The 22623-nt window shown below is 36.1% G+C and overlaps 1 protein-coding gene across 4 annotated transcripts; it reads right to left on the bottom strand.

Moving 5' to 3' along the window:
* Window positions 1-6361: 6361 nt before the first annotated feature.
* PCNP (PEST proteolytic signal containing nuclear protein) lies at window positions 6362-21238 on the bottom strand. 4 transcript variants are annotated; one of them, XR_003514728.1, is made up of 5 exons: window positions 21130-21229; window positions 15898-16060; window positions 13144-13218; window positions 9495-9550; window positions 6362-8209 (listed from the first exon to the last, which is right to left on the bottom strand). XR_003514728.1 is itself a non-coding variant. In XM_027563281.1 (5 exons), exons 1-5 carry the CDS (start codon window positions 21191-21193, stop codon window positions 8083-8085), a joined length of 537 nt encoding a protein of 178 aa, XP_027419082.1. In that variant the 5' UTR covers window positions 21194-21238; the 3' UTR covers window positions 6362-8082. The 4 variants fall into 4 exon arrangements, 2 of the variants coding, with proteins under 2 accessions (XP_027419082.1, XP_027419172.1); XR_003514725.1 differs by having other exon boundaries at window positions 15898-16313; window positions 21130-21218; XM_027563281.1 differs by having other exon boundaries at window positions 15898-16112; window positions 21130-21238.
* Between the last annotated feature and the right edge of the window lie 1385 nt (window positions 21239-22623).

Here is a 22623-nt window from a genome sequence, read left to right as displayed (position 1 = left end):
TCAGAGTGACCCTTTGAGAATGTAACTATATTTAAATGATGTTTTGGGAAATTTACTGGTATGGTAATGCATATAACTGTTCATACACAGATTAATATTCTCTCACAGCAAATATATTTGGGGGGGTCTTATATCAAACTTAGTATTATTAGATTCATGGTTAAGAGACATACCTTGTCAATCTATTAAGTCAAACCACTGTCCACATTTTAGGTTTTTTTTTTAACTTTCTTTTAAAGAGCAGTTTTAGGTTCATAGCAAAACTAAGTGGAAAAGTAGACATTCCTTATATAACCGTATTCCCACATACACACCTTTTCATTCTCAGTTGCATCTTCAGTTAGATCTGCTTTAACCGTTTGCAAATACTTTACCTAATTAGTATCAATACTTGCATTCTTTCCATATTATTTTCTTTGCAGTACTTGATACAAAGGTGGTGGTGTTCATTCGCTCAGTCGTGTCCGACTCTGCGACCCCATGTACTGCAGCACACCAGGCTTCCCTGTCCTTCACCATCTTGTGGATGTCCACCAGTTCCCGATGTCAAAACTCATGTCCATTGTCAGTGATGCTACCAACTTATCCTCTGTTGTCCCCTTCTCCTGCCTTCAATCTTTGCCAGCCAGCATCAGTGTTTTTTCTAGTGAGTCAGCTCTTTGCATCAGGTAGCCAAAGTATTTGAGCTTCAGCATCAGTCCTTCCAGTGAATATTCGGGACTGATTTCCTTTAGAATTGATTGGTTTGATCTCCTTGCAGTCCAAGGGACTCTCAAGAATCGTCTTCTCCAACACCACAGTTCAAAAGCATCAGTTCTTAGATGCTCAGCCTTTATGGCCCAACTGTCACATCCATACATGACTACTGGAAAACTATAGCTTTGACTATATGGGCCTTTGTCAGCGAAGTAATCCTCTGCTTTTTAATATGCTGTCTAGGTTTGTCATAGCTTTTCTCCCAATGAGCATCTTTTAATTTTATGGCTGCAGTCACCATCTGCAATGATTTTGGAACCCAAGAAAATAAAATCTGTTTCCATTGTTTTCCCATCTAATTGCCATGAAGTGATGGGAACAGATGCCATGATCTTAGTTGTGTGAATGTTGATACAATATTTCTTTTTATTAAAATCACGGCATAATAATTATATATTCTTCAAGTATTATTTAGGAACTTTATTTTCAGTCATGGTTACATGGGTAAATTCATAGTTGCTACTGATCTAACCAGTTCACATTAACTAAGATTAGTCATGGAATTCTAAAAGCAGTTATATATATAATAGATAATATAAATCTTTATATCTAAATATAATTTAGATATATATTAATATATATATATAAAATAAAAGCAGGAATAAAATAACTTCAGCTATATAACTATCATGAGATCAGGAAAATACTGCTGGATTCTGAGTGAAATTCATTTTTGGTGTATTTGGATGACATCAATCAGTTATACTTGTCATCCTTGATATTCTACATAGTATACAACTTTTTTTTCTAAATATTAAGCAATGTGAATTCAGCTGATAAGAAAAATAAGACACTCCCAAAGAGGACTTATACTTACAAGAAAACAAAGTTTAGAACAGAACATCTACATTAAAAAAACACAAGATGTGAATAAGAGTTCTATGTCCACGTGCAATAATTTAGTAGGTGTTTATTGTGATGTAGCCCAAGGCTTTTGGTCTGAAAAGTTCTCACATCCGTGAGGCCCAAGCATGACAGCTAATTTACCTTATTTAGAGATACCTCTATTCCCCACTCAGTTCTCCAGTTATCAAAGTAACGTGGGATAAACATAGAAAATTTGGAAACTATAGGGAAATGAAGTAAAATGTAAATAACTAAAACCAATTATTACTAACAGTGGATTCTTGTGGGGGTAAAGGGCTACATATCACCAAGGGACTTTTCATGCAGAAGTTCAATCATGAGTTTCCAAAATTTGTCTTCACTGTGGCGATGGGAAGCTTGGTATGTTGCTCTTCCCTGAAACTAGCAGCTGTTATCTCCTCAAAGATCTGATTTCTGCCTCTGGGCCCCTCCTCTGAGATGTCTTTCCCTTATTCACTTATTCTCTCAGCCTTGTGGGTAGTCAGTTTCTACCTGCAGTTGCTACTTCTACACCTGAGAGTTCTGATGTTAACAATTCTTTGTATTAGTTTGCCCTCACTGATAAAATGCTGAAGAATCTTTCAAAAAAATTCAACACCTACTTCTGATAAAAGCTCTTAGGAGAGCTGGGAATTTATGGGGACTTCCTTGGTGGTCAAGTTGCTAAAATTCCATGCTCCCAATGCAGGGAGTCTAGGTTCTATCCCTGGTCAGGGAACTAGATCACAAACGCTGCAACTAAGAGTTCACATGCTGCAACTAAAGACTGAACATCCAGCATGTTGTAACTAAGGCCTGGCACAGCCAAATCTTTTATTTTTTAAAAATTAGGAATTTATGTTTTGTTTTTAACATGTTTACCTTGGTCCTAAAGTCAGGGGCTTATTTAAAACCCTGGAGACATTGCTCTGAGAATAAAGCAAGGATATCCATTTATTCTACTACTGTACAATATTGTATTAGAGGTATTAAGGAATACAATTAGACAAGAAAAATAACCACAAAAATTGATAAAAGTCATCTCTTTGCAAATGATATTATGGTACACCTAGGAAATTCTTGAGAATCAATGATAAAACTCTGAAGAATTTAGTAAGATAGCAGGAGACAGAATTAACATATAGAAACTGCCTTCATATCCTGAAATAACCAGCACATGATAGAGAAAACCTCATTTTAATAGCAACAAAGATGACTGACTATTTAGGAAGAAGTTTAACAAGAAATATGCAAAACCTATGAGAAAAAATTTAACACCCCAAAAATACAAAAGCACACTACTTCTGATTAGGATGGCTTAATATCATAAAGATTTAACTAAAAGTAGATCTTGACCTCAAAAATGCACAAGAATATACTCCAAGTGGATGAGGAATCTTTAAATTTTAAAATGAAACAATACATTTTAAAATGAAGCACTACAAAAACAACATGAACGCATCTTTGACTTCAGTATAGAGAAAGTCTTTATAACTACTAACAAAATTGAAAATCAATAAGCAAAGTTCACTATATATAAAAGGAAGCTTTCTGTATTACAAAGAACTCCATAATTAAAGCCAGAGGCAACTAATAATTGGGATAGAATATTTACAGAATATATAAAGTTAAAAAATGACAGATTCTTAAAATTTGAGAAAGACCAAAAACCCAATAATAAAATGGAATGAAATAGGCTATTCATAAAAAGAATCTCAAACTTCCCCTAAACCTATGAAAAGATATTCAATCTCACTCATAGCTAGAGAGATGCAAATTAAAATTACTCTAACATCCCATTTTAAAAAACCTATCAGAGATGGCAAAAATTAAAAAAGCATGGCAAACACATTGTGCTGGCAAGGCTGTGGGAAGAGGCACTCATACATTTCTGGTGGGGAAACCAACTGGTACAATCCTTAAGGAGAATTTGACAATATCTAATAAGAATAGATATGCATATGTATATGCATATATATTTTTTGGCCCAGCATCCTACTTCTGGGAGTTTACCTGAAGGAAGATACATCCCAATAAAAAAATACACGTGTACAGGTTATTCAATTACAGCACTGTAATGGCAAAACATTGGGAATGACCTAAATGCCCATACAAATAAGAATAATTGCACTGACTATGGTATATTCCCACAGTAGAGTATTATGCAGCCTTTAAAAATTTTTTTTGAGAAAGATCTCCATGAACTGGCATAGTTTCCAGGATATACTATAAAGGGTGGGGCGGGGTGGAGAGGATAGGATTAACTATATTACATTTCATGTAAGAAATCAGATATAATAAACACCAATTTATTTATTTATTCAAAAGGAAACAAGGATAAACCAAAGATGGATTACTTATAGGGGATAGGTGCAAACAAGATAGAAAGGACAGGAGGAAGAGAATGAGAAAGAATAGGGAGTGACATGTTTGTACAGTTTTAACTTTTAGACCTATGCTAATATTTCAAATAACATTAACAAGGAGTGAGCAGGAATTATGAAACACAAATGCATTACAAGTGAGTAATACAACCACCCTAAAAGGGGGAGCAAATAACTAACCTTTGTAAACCAGTATTTTATGTACTTTTAATACTATAAAGGAACTATATTTGTATATAGTTAGTAGTTTTTTATTGGGAAATTACGAATAACTCTGGAACTACCTTGTGTATTCTAGAAATTAAGCACATAAGTGAAAAGATTATAAATAGTCAAAGTCAGATTTCTTACTGTTGGACGAGTAATAAATAAGAAAGGAGAAAGACTAGAATGAATCTGGTGTTGGTGTTGTAATGGAAGTATCTATATGAACTCAAGGAGATACATACATAGTATATACATACATATACACATACAATTCACACACACAAATACATAACACCTAACAGATCTAGAAATTGATACAGATGTATATATACATACATATTTTTCTAGCTCTGTTAAGCAGGCTGGAAGCAATGACACTTCAGTACCAAAGTGTACACTTAGTGCAGATTTTGGCTTCTAAATAGGTTCTGAAAGGAACCATGGATGCTTACAGAAATCATTGATTCTAAGGTGAGAGAAGAGAAAATACGAGATGAGTCCAGAACATCTTCTGGTGCCAGAAAATATTAAGAATGGTGACATGTCAAAAAGGCACAGGGGTCAATGCAAAGGGGTTTGCATGGGCAAATGTGGGAGTTTGAGTAATAAAATATATGATAGTAATGCACTCTAACCTATGGAATAACATTAAAAACACATGAGCCCATTATCAACATAGTATTTGAATAAAGAATGCAGATGGAAATTTCCGAACAGAATTTGAACTACTAAAAGTAGAAGCAAAGATGAAAATAGAAAACTCATCATTTGGCAAATCCTACATTAATAACTGTTTCAATAAAAAGCCTAAGGAAAAAACCCCCAGAAACAAAAACTATGAATGTCTGCCAATTAGTGGGCAAAAATATGAGCAATATGAGACAATAATTTCCCCATAAGATACTAATTACAAATGGAAAAATTACAAATTTGACACTGGATACATCTGGCAAATACCACCCTAACCAAGTGGTCAAAATTAACATTACTATTAAGAGGACATGGAGGAGGAAATGGCAACCCACTCCAGTGTTCTTGCCTGAAGAATCCCAGGCACAGGGGAGCCTGGTGGGCTGCTGTCTATGGGGTCGCACAGAGTCGGACACGACTGAAGGGACTTAGCAGCAGCAGTAAGAGGACAAACTGACATCATGTGCTTGCAGATGCACTGAGTATCCATCAGGTGTCTTTTGCCAAAAGTGCATTAAACAATTTAAACATTAGGGAAACCCTAAACTGGGAGATCTTTTACAAATTGGCCTGTACTTTTCAACAAGTCTAAGGTCATAAAAGACCGTAGTTGAAGATTCACTTCATTATCACACTTTGTTTAACTGTCATCTCTCTTAAACTCCTTTAATCTGGGACTCTTCGGAGTTTGTCTTTTACGACCTTAGACTTTTTGAAAAGTATAGGCCAGTTTGTAAAAGTGGAGCAAATGGTGAAATCTTAGTAAGGTCTGTAGAATAGTAGTAAAAGGTGACAGTGTTTTAATAATGTTAATTCCCTGATTTTGACAATTGTCCTGTGGTTATATGTTGTCACTAGAAGAACATGGGAAATACTTCATATATTTTTGCAATGTTTTCTAAGTTTGAAATCTTCTCAAAATGAAGTTGAAAAAAATTAAAAAGTATCATCTCAGCAAGAAAGTAACTTGAAAAATTGCTCCACAGTGTATCAAACTAACCTTGATAATTAGTTATAAGAAAACAAATTAATAGCCTTAATTTGTAATTAAACTAGAAATGAATCTTAATTCTAAAATGTAGTTCAATCTTTTCATTTACTAAGACTTGACCTATTGGACAAGAGCATTGTAAACATTAAGAAAATATTCAGAGATACTCAATGGCAGCCACTAGTAACAGAATACCTTCTAACACTTAGGAATTTTCGAAGATATGCTTTGGCAAGGACTTCCTACAGCACACACTAGATGACATTTTGGCAGTAGAGGGAGGGGAGAATTTGGATTAAGTCTCTTCAAACCCGAGATATCATAATGCTCTCAAACTATGTGCTCAGTTATGTAGATTCCAAAAAACAATTTTAAATCTCCCATTACTTCAGCCAACAATCTGGGCAATAGTAATAACAACATGTCTCTTTGCTTAAAACAAACAAACCCAGCAACAATTAACTGGAACAGAAAATAAGAACACTAATAGAGTTTGACAAATTTATTGGTATTTTAGTAAAGACAATCATCTTAGTTGTTTCTCTCCCATCTTGACCGTAGGTTGATATTTGAGTCAAGAAAATGAAATGTAGGAGAGGGATGTTATTTCAACATAAACATGAGAATGAACAAAAATGGAAAGTCTGCCTACATTAAAGCAAGTTAAATTCATTTATCTTGATATAATTAAATCATGTAAGTAAGAACTAATAGTTCTATATACACTTCCATTGTTTTACTTGGGGCTTATTCTAAACTCAAATGCAAGTGAACAAAGGATTAGGAATATATACAGGCTGCTTCTCTGGAGTTATTACTTATTTAAAGAGCTCAGCAAGTAGTTACCACCAATCAGTCTGAAGCTGCCTCCAAATCTAACATTGTAGTCTTCAAGGAAATCATTATACCGTATGTTTTTTCTATGTGTGTCTATGCTTTAAAAGATGTGTTTAACTGTCACATTAAAAAAGAATTCATATACAATACAAAAATACAAAATAAACACAATCCTACAACACATAGATTAACAAAGTATATGTGGTCGAAGATTCCATAAAATATGTTTAAAGATGCATTTTCTTTCATTTTCAGTATCTAAAATGTGCTTTTGAGAGGCCACTGGTTAGCAAGTATACAGTTAAAGTAAACCATATTTTTGTGCTAAATAAGAATTCCTGTTAATAAGTTCAAATCAAATTGGATTTCACAAGTTAGTAACATAAATGCTTTGATAAAATTACAGAAAGTGCATCTTTCTTATCTTCCATCGTCATACAATGTTGCTCCCTCCCACCTTTTTTTTTTTGGTGTTTATACCCTTTAAAAAATAAGAACAGCCAAACATTTAACTATTATGTACATTTAAATTTTTGGTGGTGGTTTGTTATTTTAAAAGAAACAGCTTCCTTATGATTTGCCTCAAGATCTGGTGGAAATGCTTACAGGAACTGGCTAATAACAAAAATCAAGAGAAGCACATTCAAAATACGGATTTACTTTGGTAGCAAATGTCTGTTCTTTGAAGACTAATGAAGGTAGACAAGACCCTTAAAATGAAGTGGGCTATTTTAAATACTCAACAGTTTACATAAAATTTTAAAATGTTCTTTCTAAAGAGCTTAAGCATCTGTATCCACTGATAGCAATGCAATAACTAGTTAATGATGATGTGAAACTAAACAAATGCCCATTAGGGGAAAAAAAAAAAAAAAAAAAGCTGTATTTTATCTAATTTACTTTCTCAGTCAATAGTCCAGTAACATTTTCCTCCCAATACAATACTCCCTTCTCTATAAGGCTGTTCCTGGGAGCCAGACAAGTTTAGGTTAATAAGGGAGTTAAGTTAGAGAGTAACTGCCTACAGTTTAAATAGACAACTTTTTGCTTCCCTCCTAATGTGCTAATAGTTGTATCTAAAAAAATATGCAATTCTTAGAAAGGTACCATTTCTGAATTTTTTAGTATCTGTAACCTTTGGAAACTAATCACATGAAACTACAAAATTAGTAAATGTCTTGAAATCTGTATATAAAACATAAATTACCTCTAATTTCAAATTCTCATTTATTAGTGTATCACTCAATATTTAAAAAAAAGAAAACGAAAAAAAAGGCGGCTCCAAAGATAGTCTTATACCATTCCTTAAAAAAGGAAACTGTTCCTTTTAACTTTACACCCACCCCACACCCCAATTTCAAAACACATCATTTAATTGTCTTGGTCATGGACATTTCCAAGATGAGATTTTATATTTCGCTCCCATAGCTTCTGGTTATCAGAAAACCCATGCTTTCCTTTATTGAAGGAATTTGGTCCTGCTGATGTTGGTGTATCCCTGTGTTAAAAGAAAGAAATTTATTTAAAACGTTATATAATGACTTTTGGGCCATGTTTTTAACTCTTTCAAAATGTCTGTTTGGCACCCATTATAAATGGAGGCCAAACATCAGAAGCTGCAACAGATGTTTTTAAAAATACCCTTTCCACAGACCCAGTCCTAAAATTTCAGATTCAGTGGGCCTGAGGAGGAGCCAGGTAAATTTGTAGATTTAACAAACATTTAAGGTGATTCTGATAAACAGCTAAAGGTGGCAACCACTATAGTTTTAAAAACAGTTGATTGTAACCCACTGTGGTTTATTTGCTAAGTTATGTCTGACTCTTGCAACCCCATGGAGCCCGCCAGGCTCCTCTGTCCATGGGATTCTCCAGGTAAGAATACTGGAGTGGGCTGCCATTTCCTTCTCCATGTGACCCGTTAACAGGGTCATTAAATGAATTTGGTGACTTGCCAACAGTATTTACAAAAAATGAAATAGAAAAAAAAATGAAGATGTATCACATGTAAAATGGTTGTCATATTATGAACATGTTTTGATTCTAAATGTTTAGATATATGCAGGTATAGATTTGGTTTATATTTTGGTTATAATGTCAGATGTATTTTTTACTTTAGAGTCTTGTATGAAAGGGAGGCCGGCAGACAGCCACTGGGACTGTTCCCATTGGAACCAAAGGCAGAGTCTTAAGACTGATGCTGAAAGACTTAACATTTAGTTCTTGGTAGAATATACATTTGCTAGAAATGGGGGCATGGTAGAGGCTGTTTTGAAGCGCAGCTTCCTTACTAACCTCTGAGTTATCCATTTATGCACAAAGACAAGAAACTGAATATCATGTTGATCTGAAATTAATGTTATTTCCATAATAACAAACAGAGGAAAATTTAAAGATGGTTTTTATCTTGTTTTGATATTTAGCATCTATATTACCAAGGAAAAAGGAGCACATACAATCAAGATTAAGTGGTGGGAATGATACTATAAGTGAGATGAGTGAAAGCCATTTCCTTATACCTGAAAAAAATTTTAAATCGGAAACATTTCTGTTTACTTGAAGAAATATAGATTACACGTATCTGAAAAGAAATAGCATTATATTGTTGCTATTTTTTCTTAAAATACTAATTTTCTCTTATCAGGAGCGATATACTGGTATATTAGAAAACAAAACTGTTTGCCCAAATATGTAAGAAAAGCTTGAACACTAATGGACTATGTGCAATTTATTCTTGCTTTACATTCACTATAATTTTCTACAATATTATATAAAAATTATACCTTCCAATATTCTTCATCCTCATCTTTGCTTCTGGAGGCATTTCCTCTGGTTCACTCTGGGAAAAAAAGAGACACACAGAAATGACTGCATATAGATACAGCAGACTCCTGAACAATGCAGGGGGTGGTTAGGGGTACCACCCCTGACCCAAACCTCCTCAAGTCAAAAACCTGTGTATAACTTTACAGTGAGCCCTCCATATCCATGGTTCCACATCCAAGGAGTCAATCAACTTGGGATAGTGTAGTACTGTAGCACATGTTTTGTGAAAAAAAAATCTGCGTATAAATAGGCCCATGCAGTTCAAACCTGTGTTGGCCAAGGGTCAACTATATTAAAATCACTTGATACTAATAATGCTACATTTTATATCAACTGTAAATTTTGGTTAAAAAAGTAACATTTTAACTACATTAAAGAAACCTATGCTTCAAGTGCTGAATCTGCAAAAAGAACAAATTCTGGTAAAAACCTGATACTTTAGAACTAAAACTAGTTGTTTACTAGAATCTACATGTTGTGTTAAATGCTTTAATATGCACTACTCTGAAAACTCTAACAATCCTACCAAATGGGATGAGTATCATCATTCAAATTTTGTAGCTGAAGTACGCATGGTTAACATGTCCAAAGTCACAAAACAGCTGGACACCAAAAAAACACTCTAAACCACTTCACTGTATTGCTTCTTCTCAAAAATGTCTTCTTTACTGTAAAGACATCTTGAAAGCTCATTCCTTACTGCTTTTCCACAGTTACAGCTGGTGAAAAAGAATGTGACAAGTGTCTTTTAGATGTTTTTATGTGTAAATATTACTGCTGAGATAAATATTATTTTTTTAAGCAGTCATCTCAAGATACACCTTAAAAAGGTTTCTACTGGTCAAATCTGGGACAATTTGAGCATTATAGCCTATTGAATAGGCTACACTTGTATAAATAAGGAAAAGCTCTTCCTTAAGTGAGACAATTAATAAACATAGACAGGAGGAAAGATTGAAAAAAAAAATCACCATTTGGCAAACATAATAGAACTGATTCTGGTAAGAATCATCAATGAATGTTAACATTCATGAATGAATGCTTAAGTAGTTAGGTTTTTTCATGTATTCTTAAAACATAACCCCACAAGATAAATTTTAATTATAAAAGGCAAAACAGTACTTTGACAGTAGAGAGATCTGGCAGACACCACTTAACCCAATGATCAAAGGTAGCATTGCCAGTAACTACATATTGACACATGTGCTCCTGATATAATATGCACTGACAACTTGGCATCATTACTGTGGTACACCTGCCAAGAGGCACATGAATCTAATAATAAAGGAACATCAGACAAATCCAAACTGGGGAACATTCTACAAATTAAACTAAAGAGAACTGAAAAAGTATTTTTAAATTTCAAAATTAAACAAATGAACATGTTCTCTGTCCACTATACTTCAGACTAAGATATATATCCAAGGCTAACTATGTTCCACAGAAAAATAAAAACCAAATAAAGACTTTATTTCCTTTTTTTGGCCGCACTGTAAGGCATGCAGGATCTTAATTCCCTGACCAGAGATCAAACTCACGCCCCCTGCTGTGGAAATGCGAAGACTTAACCACTGGACTGCCAGGGAGGTCCTCAGATGAAGATTTCAGATGCATTTGTTCTTTTAACTAAGAGACAAGTTTATCCTTAACTATCATTACCATTTTATAGCAGAAAGAGTGCTGTCTGAAGCTGTCTAAAATTTCTTTAAAAAAAGGGAAGAGAATACAGGACGAGAAACCAGAAAGCCAAGTTCTAGTTCTAAGTTATAGATGACACTTGTGTGCATCAGCACATACTCATGCACTCATAACTTAATTTCTCCATTTGGAAAATAAGAATAACCATATCATACAACTCACAGGGATATATGGAAGGTAAAATAAAGATATGTGCAAAGACTCAATTTGTTAGATATTCAAAATAAGCATTATGTAAGTGCTTACAATTTTCAGCCTTTCTACTTCTGCACATGGTATTCCCTTCTTCCTATACTGTCCTTCCCTGACATAATCTGTAGAGGTCAAAATGCTACATAATCTCTTAAGAATTCTGGTTAGACATGAAAGAAAACATTAAATTTAAGTCGATGCTTTTCAAAAATGTTTTTGAGGGAGAGGGACATAAAAAGGTTTTTCCTCAACAGAATACTACTTGGATTTCCAAATACCAAATAGATAAGAGAGCAGACATAAATGAAATAGCAGCAGGAGACTAGAGTCATGCTTGTTAGCGGATTTGATTCCTGGGTCGGGAAGATCCCCTGAAGAAGGGTTTGGCTACCCATTCCAGTATTCCTTGGATTCCCTGGGTAGCTCAGTGGGTAAAGAATCTGCCTGCAGTGTGGGAGATCTAAGTTTGATTCCTGGGCTGGCAAGATCCCCTGGAGGAGGGATGCAACCCACTCTGGTATTCTTGCCTGGAGGGGGGCAGAGCAGCCTGAGTGGGCTGCAGTCCATGGGGTCACAAAGAGATGGACACAACTGAGCGACCAAGTATGCAATACCACAGTAGCTCCTGAGACATTTCCACAGAACCCCAGAACTCTTAAGAAATGGTTTAAAAACCTGTCATCTATATTTAGATCACTTCACTTTACAAGTTGGAAAACTAAGGCTCCAAAAGGTAAACTGATTTAGTTGAAGGCTCTCTGTTGGTTAATAACTGAACAGGACAGGAAAAGAACCTAGGTCTTCCAACTGCCAGTCCAGTGGTCTTTCCATAACACCGCATGCATCGAGTTACCTGGCCTCTCTTCCTCACCTAACTCTCTTATATCATTTTATCTTTTCAGGTACTTTTGATTTTATCTTGGACCATTTTATGTGTAAGTCCCTGTACTGCTAGGCTGAATTCCTAGAGGAACATGTCTGATTTATCTTTCTAATCTCACTCTACCTAGCATACAGAAACCAATCAAATGTGTAGAATGAGTAAATGTCCAAGGGAGAATACAGTGATAACCACTGAATTTACCTATCCAATCATTCCATATTCATCCTTGCCTAAAATTTCTACAAAACCTCCAGGTGTCAAACACAGCTGCTTAGCATTACCATTTGTGATTTGAAAGCTGATATCTTAATTTACAAAAGTATTCCTTGGTTTGTCAAAACCCTGCCTAATGTTTGGGACAGAGGAGCCTGGTGGGCTGCTGTCTATGGGGTCACACAGAGTCAGACACGACTGAAGCAACTTAGCAGCAGCAGCAGCACATTTCTCCTCTTAAATATTCTTGCCAATCACTCCAGCCCCACGTTTTGTGCTCCTCTGAAGGTATAATTCTTATCCATATTGTTCTTGGGAGCTATTACTCAGGTATTCAGAGCACACATACGTATTATTACTCATAATGAGCATTTGTTGATTTAAGTTCCTTGCCCCCCAAAGTCTATTTTAAATAATCCCACAACCAAATTGATAGAAATATCCAGATTGTGCAGATGTCATTAAAAAAGAAAAAGAAAAAACACACACAAACCCAAACTGTTAAGAGTTGCCAAAAAAAAAGTTCACTGGTACCATTAATACAACTTGACAATTTGCCACTAATGTTGTCCTTAAAGAACAGGTTAAAGTAAAACACAGAAAACTAGCTATCAACTTACATCTTCATCTTCATTAAAAGCTGCTGCTACTGAAAGGGTTTTTGGAGCAAGAGTTGGAACCGGTTCTTTAGGCTTCTGAAGAAGAAACATTAAAAAAAGAATATCATCACACAATGTTTACACAGGCTTATTTAACGACAGGAATAACATCAAAGGTGCAACGTTACATTTGCATAGAAACATATAGTAAGGAACTAAGAACAAACTTTGGAGAAATCCATTTTCTTTTTTGAAAATGTGGGTTATCAACAGTAGATTTTACTTTTATTAATCATATGGCCATTTGTTTTCCTCCTGTCAAAGATTTTCTAGTTAGGATCTATAATTTAATATCATTTACATAAAGGTACTTAGTACAGGTTAAGAGAAAATGAATATCAACACTTGCCCATAGTAACATTAAAATTAAGCACAGATTACCTTGAGAAAGACACCAAGATTCATCTTTCTCTATCAGCTGGCTGCCACTGGACAGTGCCACTTAGAGATCCGAGGGGTACTGAAGTGCTCATGAAGTACCCAAGCCAGAAAACCTTTACTTCAACTTGCACATTCTATTGTGAGGTCCTGTTAACTAGATCTCTATTAAACAGACTTTAATCTCCCCCTGCCTTCTCAGCTTACTGGTTACCACGTTACCAACACCTAAGGCCCCTTAGCATTTCTTGCCTGAACTATGTTAGATTTACCATTTTCCTGCCTTCTGTTGTTTTTATCCCTCTAATTCTCTATACTAGTACCAGGGTACTGCTTCTAAAACGCAAATCTGTTTATAGGGTCTACAATAGTTCCATGACTCCTCTAGAACCTAAACTAAAACCAAATTTTATTAGGGACCTTTATGATTTGGTCCTATGGTCTTATTTGGGGGGCTTTCTATCCCTCCATTTGACTACTACTTCCTAACAATGAGCAATTTCCTGAATGCATCATGTGGCTTCACATTTAAATTGCCTTTGCATAAGGTACCTTGCGCATTCTGTGCGCTCTTCTGCAACTAAGGAACACAAGCCCACAGCAGCCAAAGGACTGAATCTTAATCACTGGACTGCTAGGGAATTCCCTGCATTAAACTCTCTTTTTTATCTGAGTCCTTTTGCCTCTTTCTTGTATTTAAAGTCAGCTCTAGCATCACCTCCCCAATAAAATCATCTCTGAGCTGCTGAAACAAAATTAACCATCTCTCTTATATAACACAAACACCTTTATAAAGTGTGTACTTTTGAAGAAATGAAAATGTTCATTTGGAAATTATACATAGTGACTCTAGAAAACACCCTTTACTCTTAAAACATGTCATGTATTTGATGTTTTACACACAACTCGAGTATTCGCTGGTTGTTTGACTATCTTTTCATATCATATAATCAAAAGCAACAGTTTCAACTATTTTCACATCCTACATCTCACTTCACCAAGATTATGTTTACACTTTTGTTTATTTTATGAAAAAAAAGGTTGTTTTCTAAAAGTTTAAGTTTTAGTGAATAGGCCTTTTTAAGCATAACCCTCCTAACTAAAATGATCAGCAATTACTAAGTCATTTCAATTACTTAGAAAAAGTACATAAGTATCTGACTTATGTGGTATGTTCAACCACAGTAAAATCTATTACCAAGGGGAACACCTATATGAGAAGTGTACATGAGAACCACATCTTTAATGACAATCAAAAAGAGTAAATATTTATGCAGGTGGGTATATGCAATGTTATAAAAAACAGATTAAACCAAAAGAATCAGCTCAAGTAGGAAAAAGAATCATGAAATAATGAAGTTATATGCTGAATGCCTTTTGTTCAGACTAAATTTTTTACAAAAAGAGAAGGCAAAACAGCATATGGCAGGAGCGGGGGTTCTAAGGAATACTAGCTTTATAAAAACTAGACATGTCGTTCAAACACACGCACTCTAGTAGCAATCTGATCCATATTTTTTCTCCTGATCCATTTAAAAATCTTTGAATACCTAATGAAGATATCAAGCTGTATGTACTTAGCAACTGAGCATTAATTTTCACAGGACATGAATAAACCAAAGCAATTTTAATTTTAGGATTATACTCCTTGTACAAGAATGTATAACCATATTCTAAAGTCAACAGCAATATGCTATTAAAGTAACTTCCTTTTTCTTAAAGAGAAGACCTATTTAGTTGAATTACAGGAAATTATCTCTTCTGTAGATCAGAAATAGTCAAATGTCTAATGCTTCAATCTAATATTTCAGTTATTTTCCAGACACTCAACAGTTAATAAGTACTAATTCAAGGTTTACATCTAAAAACAAGAAATCAAAAGTTGATTTACAAAGGACTATTATCATAGGTTTTGATACTCAACATCCATTTGTAGCTCCAAAGTAAGTTAATCAGGAAGCTCTTTTTAAGCAGTACCTCACTAACATTAATCTTTTACGACACAAATGATTTCTAGAGATACTATTTTTTAACATCAGTATATTATATTTTTATTTTTCAGAGGTTTTGCACAAGTTAGGAAATTGTAAGCTATTACAAGTCATATATTGCCTACAATATTTGTTCCTTCTCATATTCCAAACCTTTTTAAAAAACAGCTTGAGTTATAATTCATCCAGACTTTTCTTGAATATACTAATAATTTCTTAAATACTTACATGTTATAAGTTCATGCACCAATGTATCATTTTATACTTAATTTATCATAATCCAATAAAAGGTTTCCAAAACACATCCTTAAAACCCATTACAAATATAATATATAAAATAACTCACACTTGAGCCAAGTTTGATGGATATGGCTGAGGCTTTCTTTGTCGTCTGACTACCTATGGCAAATCCAAACTTGGAGATCTTTGTAGGCTTTGTTGGGAGGTCTGCAGTTTCATCTTCAGCTGATCGCTTCTCAGCGCTGCGACTGGAATTTTCCCCTCCATTACTGGAAGAAACAGTCTTAGTTTTCACAGGTTTTTCTGCTTCTTCTTCAGGTCCTGGTGAAGTCGAAACAACTTACCAAGATGAGCTATTTTTACTGAGCAGATTGATGGGAGCAGCAACCTCAAAAAGCATCGTTATAAGGAAGATACCTCTGCAGTTGTCACCTACTGACCCAACAGTCTCTTCCACTGTTTGTTAGAGTATACAGCAGGAACTGAGATTGTGTGGCAGTAGAAGAGGCTCCCATGAATTAACTAGCATAAAATACAGAGCAATTTAAAATTATAAAAATAGAGTTCACAAAAGACCCTTCAACTAAACACTCTACGTTGCATAATAATCTAATTACCTGTGGAATTTTGCTTTTCATAAATTAAGAACTATAAACTCTTCTACATGAACTGGTTTGTTGGCAATTAGTCACATCATAGAATAATACATTTGACTAATAAAACACCTAATATTCTTCAATAGTATACTACTAGTTATACAAAGTACCTTTTTATGACCAGCCCATTATGTCCCAAACTACATAGTACAGCCTGCAGTAACTTTGAGTGACGTGTTCTTCATGAACATTTCACACAATCTTTAGAAAGGAACTTCAAGGAAGACATCAAGGTCATCCCCTCTTTAGTAACTTAATTCTACTCTCAAAGCTTGATTATCATCTGTTTAGCCTATTCTTAAAGAGTGATCAACAATTATACTTAGGTTCACACATTATTTTTTCATCATAAAAACAGATGAGCTAAAAATGATAATTTCTAACAGAAGGCACACACATGTAGACATGGAATGCAAGATGTCTTTCAGTAATTTTGCTTGTTTATATTAACAAATGAAATGAGTAAACATCTTGAACGTTACACATGAAAGCTATTTAAGAACATACTGGGAAGCAAGACAGAAGAAAATTGGCTGATTATTAAATATTTTCTTTCCCAAGTTTACCAATTTACCCTGTACAATGTACACCAGATGAATATTTATGGAGAAAGAGAAGATTCTCTAAGGAATGACCCTGACAACAGTTTGGAAAACATGACAAACAGCAAGAATGGGTGGAAAAGGGGAAATCAAACAGACTGACGAGTAATAAAGGACAAGAGGTTATCAATCTATATAATTTTGGAATGATGGGATAGGTAAATTAATAAGCACTTTGAACAGAACATTTGATTTTGTTTACAGGAAAATAAAAGAAACTCTTTATTACCTTTAGACAAGGGGTGAAAGTTGTAACAACAATGTAGGGGAGAAATTAAGCAGTATTAGGTTTTGGGATTTCCTTAGGAAAGAAAGAGCATTGCAATGGCTGTCTGAATTGACTTATTTAGATATAAAATTACAAAAGCACCCAAAGAATGTAAGATTGCTACTCAATATTTGAAATATAGAATTCAATTTAGAATTTCTTAAAAAGACAGTATTATGCAAACATTATTTTTCAGTCTATCACTAAAATCATTTATGCCAAATTTTATTCTGTATCCTTATAGTTTTAATCAAGTATGAATTTTACAGTAAAACCCAAACAGTGATAACTACTACTTCTCTGCGACGGGCACAGCTAAAACTGAAAACTTATTGGCTCTATGTATTGAAACACATTAAAAAAAAACAGTGAATTCACATATAGAAGTAATCTATACACCACTAAAGGCACAAGTTTGTGCAATCACAAACTCTGAAAAACATCAAAACAAATAGCACAAAAAGAACATTTAGTCTTGATTCTAGTGTAACTCTGCTCTTTGAACTGTGATTCAAGGGCTATCATTAGTCAAAATTTCTGGTTCTTTTAAAACCTATCTATTCTGAATTCTAGGAATCCTTTTACCCAAAAAATAGTTCGGGAACAAAGAATCTAGAAAAATCAAAGCATAAATATGAGGAAAAGTGAAAAGGATAGTTATTACTATAATATTAATAACAACATTAAGTGTGAAAACTAACTGAACTAATCTGTGCTAATACATAGAACGTAATACTATCTGTCCACTCCTATGATGTCTGGGGAAGATTTCTATAATTACTGCTCTAGAAAAAGGTAACATGAACAGAGGAGTTGGGAAAACTACTATTAACTAATCAACTGCTAGCAACTCAAATTTTATTCACATCTGTGTTCCTGTCATCTGAAGAGGCAAACTATCAAGACCATTATAAAGTGTTTTAAAGTCCATTAAGTGTTTTCCCTTAAATAAACATGTACTACTCTAGCAGTTGGTGGGGTGGGTGGGGCTTGTATTCATGAACTGCTGTTTTCAATTTATTTACTGAGATGTTTTCTGTTCTGGCACTGTGGAAAACAAAATTTTGAATGGTCACAGATTAGTAATGTGAAAAATCTTAACAATGTGACTTACATTTTAAAGAGTGAAAAAATATGCAGTTTTAAAAAAATAAATCACTTTATACTAAACATGGACAGTTATTAAATTATTAGATTTTTTATCAAGGAGTATCTAAATAAGAGATTTTATCTAGTTTGTATTCTGAGCAAATAAAATGTGTAGATTAGTTAATGTGAAATCAAACTACACACAGTACTAGCATTTCTTTTTTTCTCGTCTTTCATTGACTAGTTGAGGAGGAGAGGTGGGCCTTGGGAGTAAAAAAGGTACCTTACTTTGAAAAAATTACCTAGTAAGTTTTAAGTCCATAAGGATACCCTTCCTGACCCATTTGCATTCTGGTAGCTTCTTTGTCTGAAAAAAAGAGTATATCCACATCTCTAATAGGACTGGTGTGCAGTTTAAATGAGAATATATTCAAGACCCTCTTGACAGAAGAAACATCAATTTCATTAACATAGTTATTAGAAACATAAAATAGCTTGAGGTGAGTATGATTACAACATGAATAGCTCTAAAATTTCTACTTATTTCAAGGAGCTACAAAAATTTAGCCAAAGGGAAGAAAAAAGAGAAAAGCTATCCAAAGCCTAACCCTTAACATTATCCCTCCCCTTAAAGGTGAGAGCAGTTAGTTCAAGTAAGTAGCTTCTCTTATTAATATAAATTCATGTTAACTTCTTAAAAAAAATACTTATATTTCCAATTTAAGGGACTGTTCAGTAGGAGTTAAAAATCAGAAAAATCCCTAGATACGCCCCCCCAATACAAACTGGCTAAGTGTTAAATACTGCCTACTTGCCATAAAATTTTATCAATTTAGCAATATCCATGGATGGCGTGAATGTTTTAACTATGTTTTTTGGCACAACTTCATTAAAAACATGTCATTCAAAAATGGTTAACATGTAACTACTATTTTATAAAGGAAAGCACACTCAAGGCAATTATGTAGACGTTATTAAAGAGTATCAGCCTAAGTCACTAACAAGGAGACAACTTCTGATAGCAATTTAGTAAAAAAGGTAATTTTGTATCACGCTCATGACAAAAATATGCTAACACAGAAACACCAATATTCATACTACTGAATAAATTATCCCTAACTGAAAGGGTGGTGGATAAATTACACAGTGGAATTATTCTGACACTTATGGTACATTTTTCTGTTTTGTTTCGGCAACTTCAGCCAAGTGAGGTGTGAAATCTCAGTTCCCCCGGCAGAGACTGAACCCAGGCCAGGCAGTGAAACCCTGGGAAGCCTAACCGCTAAGCCCTCAGGGAATTCCCTCAAACTACATTTTCGCTCACATTAAACACAGATACTCTCATTCAAGACAAAAAACCATTCTTAAACGGTAGTCTAAAAGTCAGATAAGGCTTTTTAGGCTACAGATCTTGGTTTTTCCTCAAACTAATTTTAATTGTAATTTTACTTGCTAAGTTCCAATTTTGGCCACAAAAAGCCGCTAAAGAGGTAGTACTAAACGGTTTAAACTGTTGTTTCATAAGCTGTTTTACTAGTAAAACAACAACAAAAAAGAAGGGAGGGGAGTGGAAACGGTGAAAGGAGTTTAGGCTCAACTAATAGCACCTTATGTATTTTTAAAAAAGGAAATTCTGGGTCCAAAGTAACCAAATACTACACTTTTTTCAATTTCGTTCCCAAGTTAATTCACATCAAACTTGTTAGGAGGTCCTAACAGTTACCTTCATATACTACTAATTTTATGTATTATCTCATATTAAATACTTTCAGGGATAAGACTTGAAGAATTAGGACAGTGTGGTACTTAAAACGTTCTAAAGACAGTATCAGTTCGCACGTGTTAAATTAGCCTTGTTAGGACAAAGGGACGGGAAAGCTTGAGAGATTACATGATGTTTCTTTTCCTTAATGCACAAGACCCAAATTTAGAGGGTTGGAGGTGACAGAATAAAGATAGCTGCAACCTGAGTTGACATCGTAACAAATAGGGAAGAGTCACACTAGCTTATTTAGCCACCTAAATATCTGGCAGGCAGCTGGCTGGCAACAGCCTAGGACATAAAAGGCAGACAGTTCAAAGAAAGGCAATCAAACCCTAATCCTAGACCCCAAAGATTAAACCAGGAGACAGGCAAAGGTATTCCTCTTTCCCTCCATCGCCTCGACCCAGCCCTTAGAGGATTAGTATTAGGCTTAAAAATGAAGGAATGAAAAAGGCCAGGACAGTCCACTTCCTCAGTGAAAAGAGAGCAGCAAACTAACTCCTAGGTGTAACTGAGAGGCCGGCACCGTCGGAAACTCGGCCTGCGGCCAGTTCCTGCGGTCACTGCTCGGTGACTCGCACTGAGTTAGCGCGCGTGTGCGTTTTGTGTGATGTGCATCTCCGGTGTGGCGGTAGCGGCTCGGGCACCGCCACTCCGAGTCCCACCCCGAGTTCGGTCCCCCTTTCTGATGCCCATCTCCCTTCTCTTCGGAAGCAGGGTCTCTGCTGGGGCCAGGAGGTGACGAACAGTGACCGGCTCTTCCCTGGTAAGGAGGCGATGTGGGCCCGGATCCCAGTGGGCCGCACCGGGCGTGCCCGGGGCTCGTCTGGGCCCAGCACCTGGCCGGGTGAGAGCCAGATCCGCCCATTCTCTCCCCAGTCTACTCCCCCCACCCCGGGAGGCTCAAAGAAAGGCTCAGAGCATCCCACATAGCCCGCGACGCTGGGGTTGTGTTCACCTCCGGCGGCTCCAGCTCGCTGCGGCTTCTCAGGCTTCTCCTCTCCCGCCTTCCCGTCCGCCATTTTCCCCGCCGCGGCCTCCCCTGCAGCCACGCCAAGGACGTCACGGCCCCGCCCAGCAACCATTGAGCTTCAGAGCCAGCCGTGGACGCGTCAGCCTAGAGCGACCATAGCGAATGAGGAGAGGACCTTTCAGAAACGGAAGTGGATATGATATCATCAGCGAGCCGCCTATGAGGGAAGGGCGGGGTAAGTTGGGTGGTACTGTAGAGAGTTTACGGGGGCTTTGCTAGGGGTCGGTTAGATTTTCTTGGTCCAGTGGCGGATTGAGAAAAGTGAGAGGTGAGAGCGTAACCCTGGAAACGGTGAGCTTATGTGATGTTTTTGCCAACTGAGGTGTGGTTGCAGCTGAAGCTAGCAGGATCTCTCATTCTGGTTTTGCTGGATCATGTGTACCTATTAAAAAAAAAAAAAAAACACAAACCAAATTCTTTTTCCTACTTAAAAGGGAAATCCACGTTTATCGAGCGCCCCCTTGTGTCATACCCTATATCGTTTAATCATCATCATCTGCTGCTGCTGCTAAGTCGCTTCAGTCGTGTCCGACTCTGTGCGACCCCAAAGACGGCAGCCCACGGGGCTCCCCCGTCCCTGGGATTCTCCAGGCAAGAGCACTGGAGTGGGTTGCCATTTCCTTCTCCAATGCAGGAAAGTGAAAAGTGAAAGTGAAGTCGCTTAGTCATGTCCGACTCTTGGCGACCCCAGGGACTGCAGCCTACCAGGCTCCTCTGTCCATGGGATTTTCCAGGCAAGAGTACTGGAGTGGGCGTTTAATCATCACTACTGTTTAATTGGAACGGTAATCCAATGCGAATTGTTCTCTTAATTAATGTGGTAATCTTAATGTGGTGGAGTCTGCCTTAAACGCAGGAGACGCGTGTTCGATCCCTGGGTCGGGAAGATCCCCTGAAGTAGTAAGCAGCAGCCCAGTTCAGTGTTTTTGCCTGGAAAAGCTCATGGACAGAGGAGCTCTAGGGCCTACAGTCCATAGGGTCGCCGAGTTCGACACAAATGAGCGACTGAGCACACACGCAGCACACAATTAGCTGTGAGGGTTGAGGCTAAAGAAAAATTTGTCTAAGGTTATAGAGGCAAGTGGTAAAACTGATTTTTTTCTGCAAGGGATTTCTGTGTCAAGACACTTGATTACCTAAAGATCGCAGTAGTTTCTGCCTTTCTTAGAAAACTTTAGTTGATTCTCCGGGTTTGCAGAATGAAATCCAAGCATCATATTGGGCCCCATCCTAACTTTTCAGCTTCATCTTCCCTTTTTGTCTATATTTATACTGCTCTCTTGCTATTCCTTGCCTGTAGAACTGTAGTTACTGGGTTTGCTGTCAGTGTTACAGAAATTGGTCTTAAGGAGTCAGAACATCGGTTTGAATCCCTTTACTGACTGAGTAAACCTTCAGCATTTCTACAGACCTGTGTTT

The sequence above is a fragment of the Bos indicus x Bos taurus genome, chromosome 1, assembly GCF_003369695.1.
Source record: "Bos indicus x Bos taurus breed Angus x Brahman F1 hybrid chromosome 1, Bos_hybrid_MaternalHap_v2.0, whole genome shotgun sequence".
Lineage (NCBI taxonomy): Eukaryota > Metazoa > Chordata > Mammalia > Artiodactyla > Bovidae > Bos > Bos indicus x Bos taurus.
This window is presented reverse-complemented; position numbering and strand designations above follow the sequence as displayed.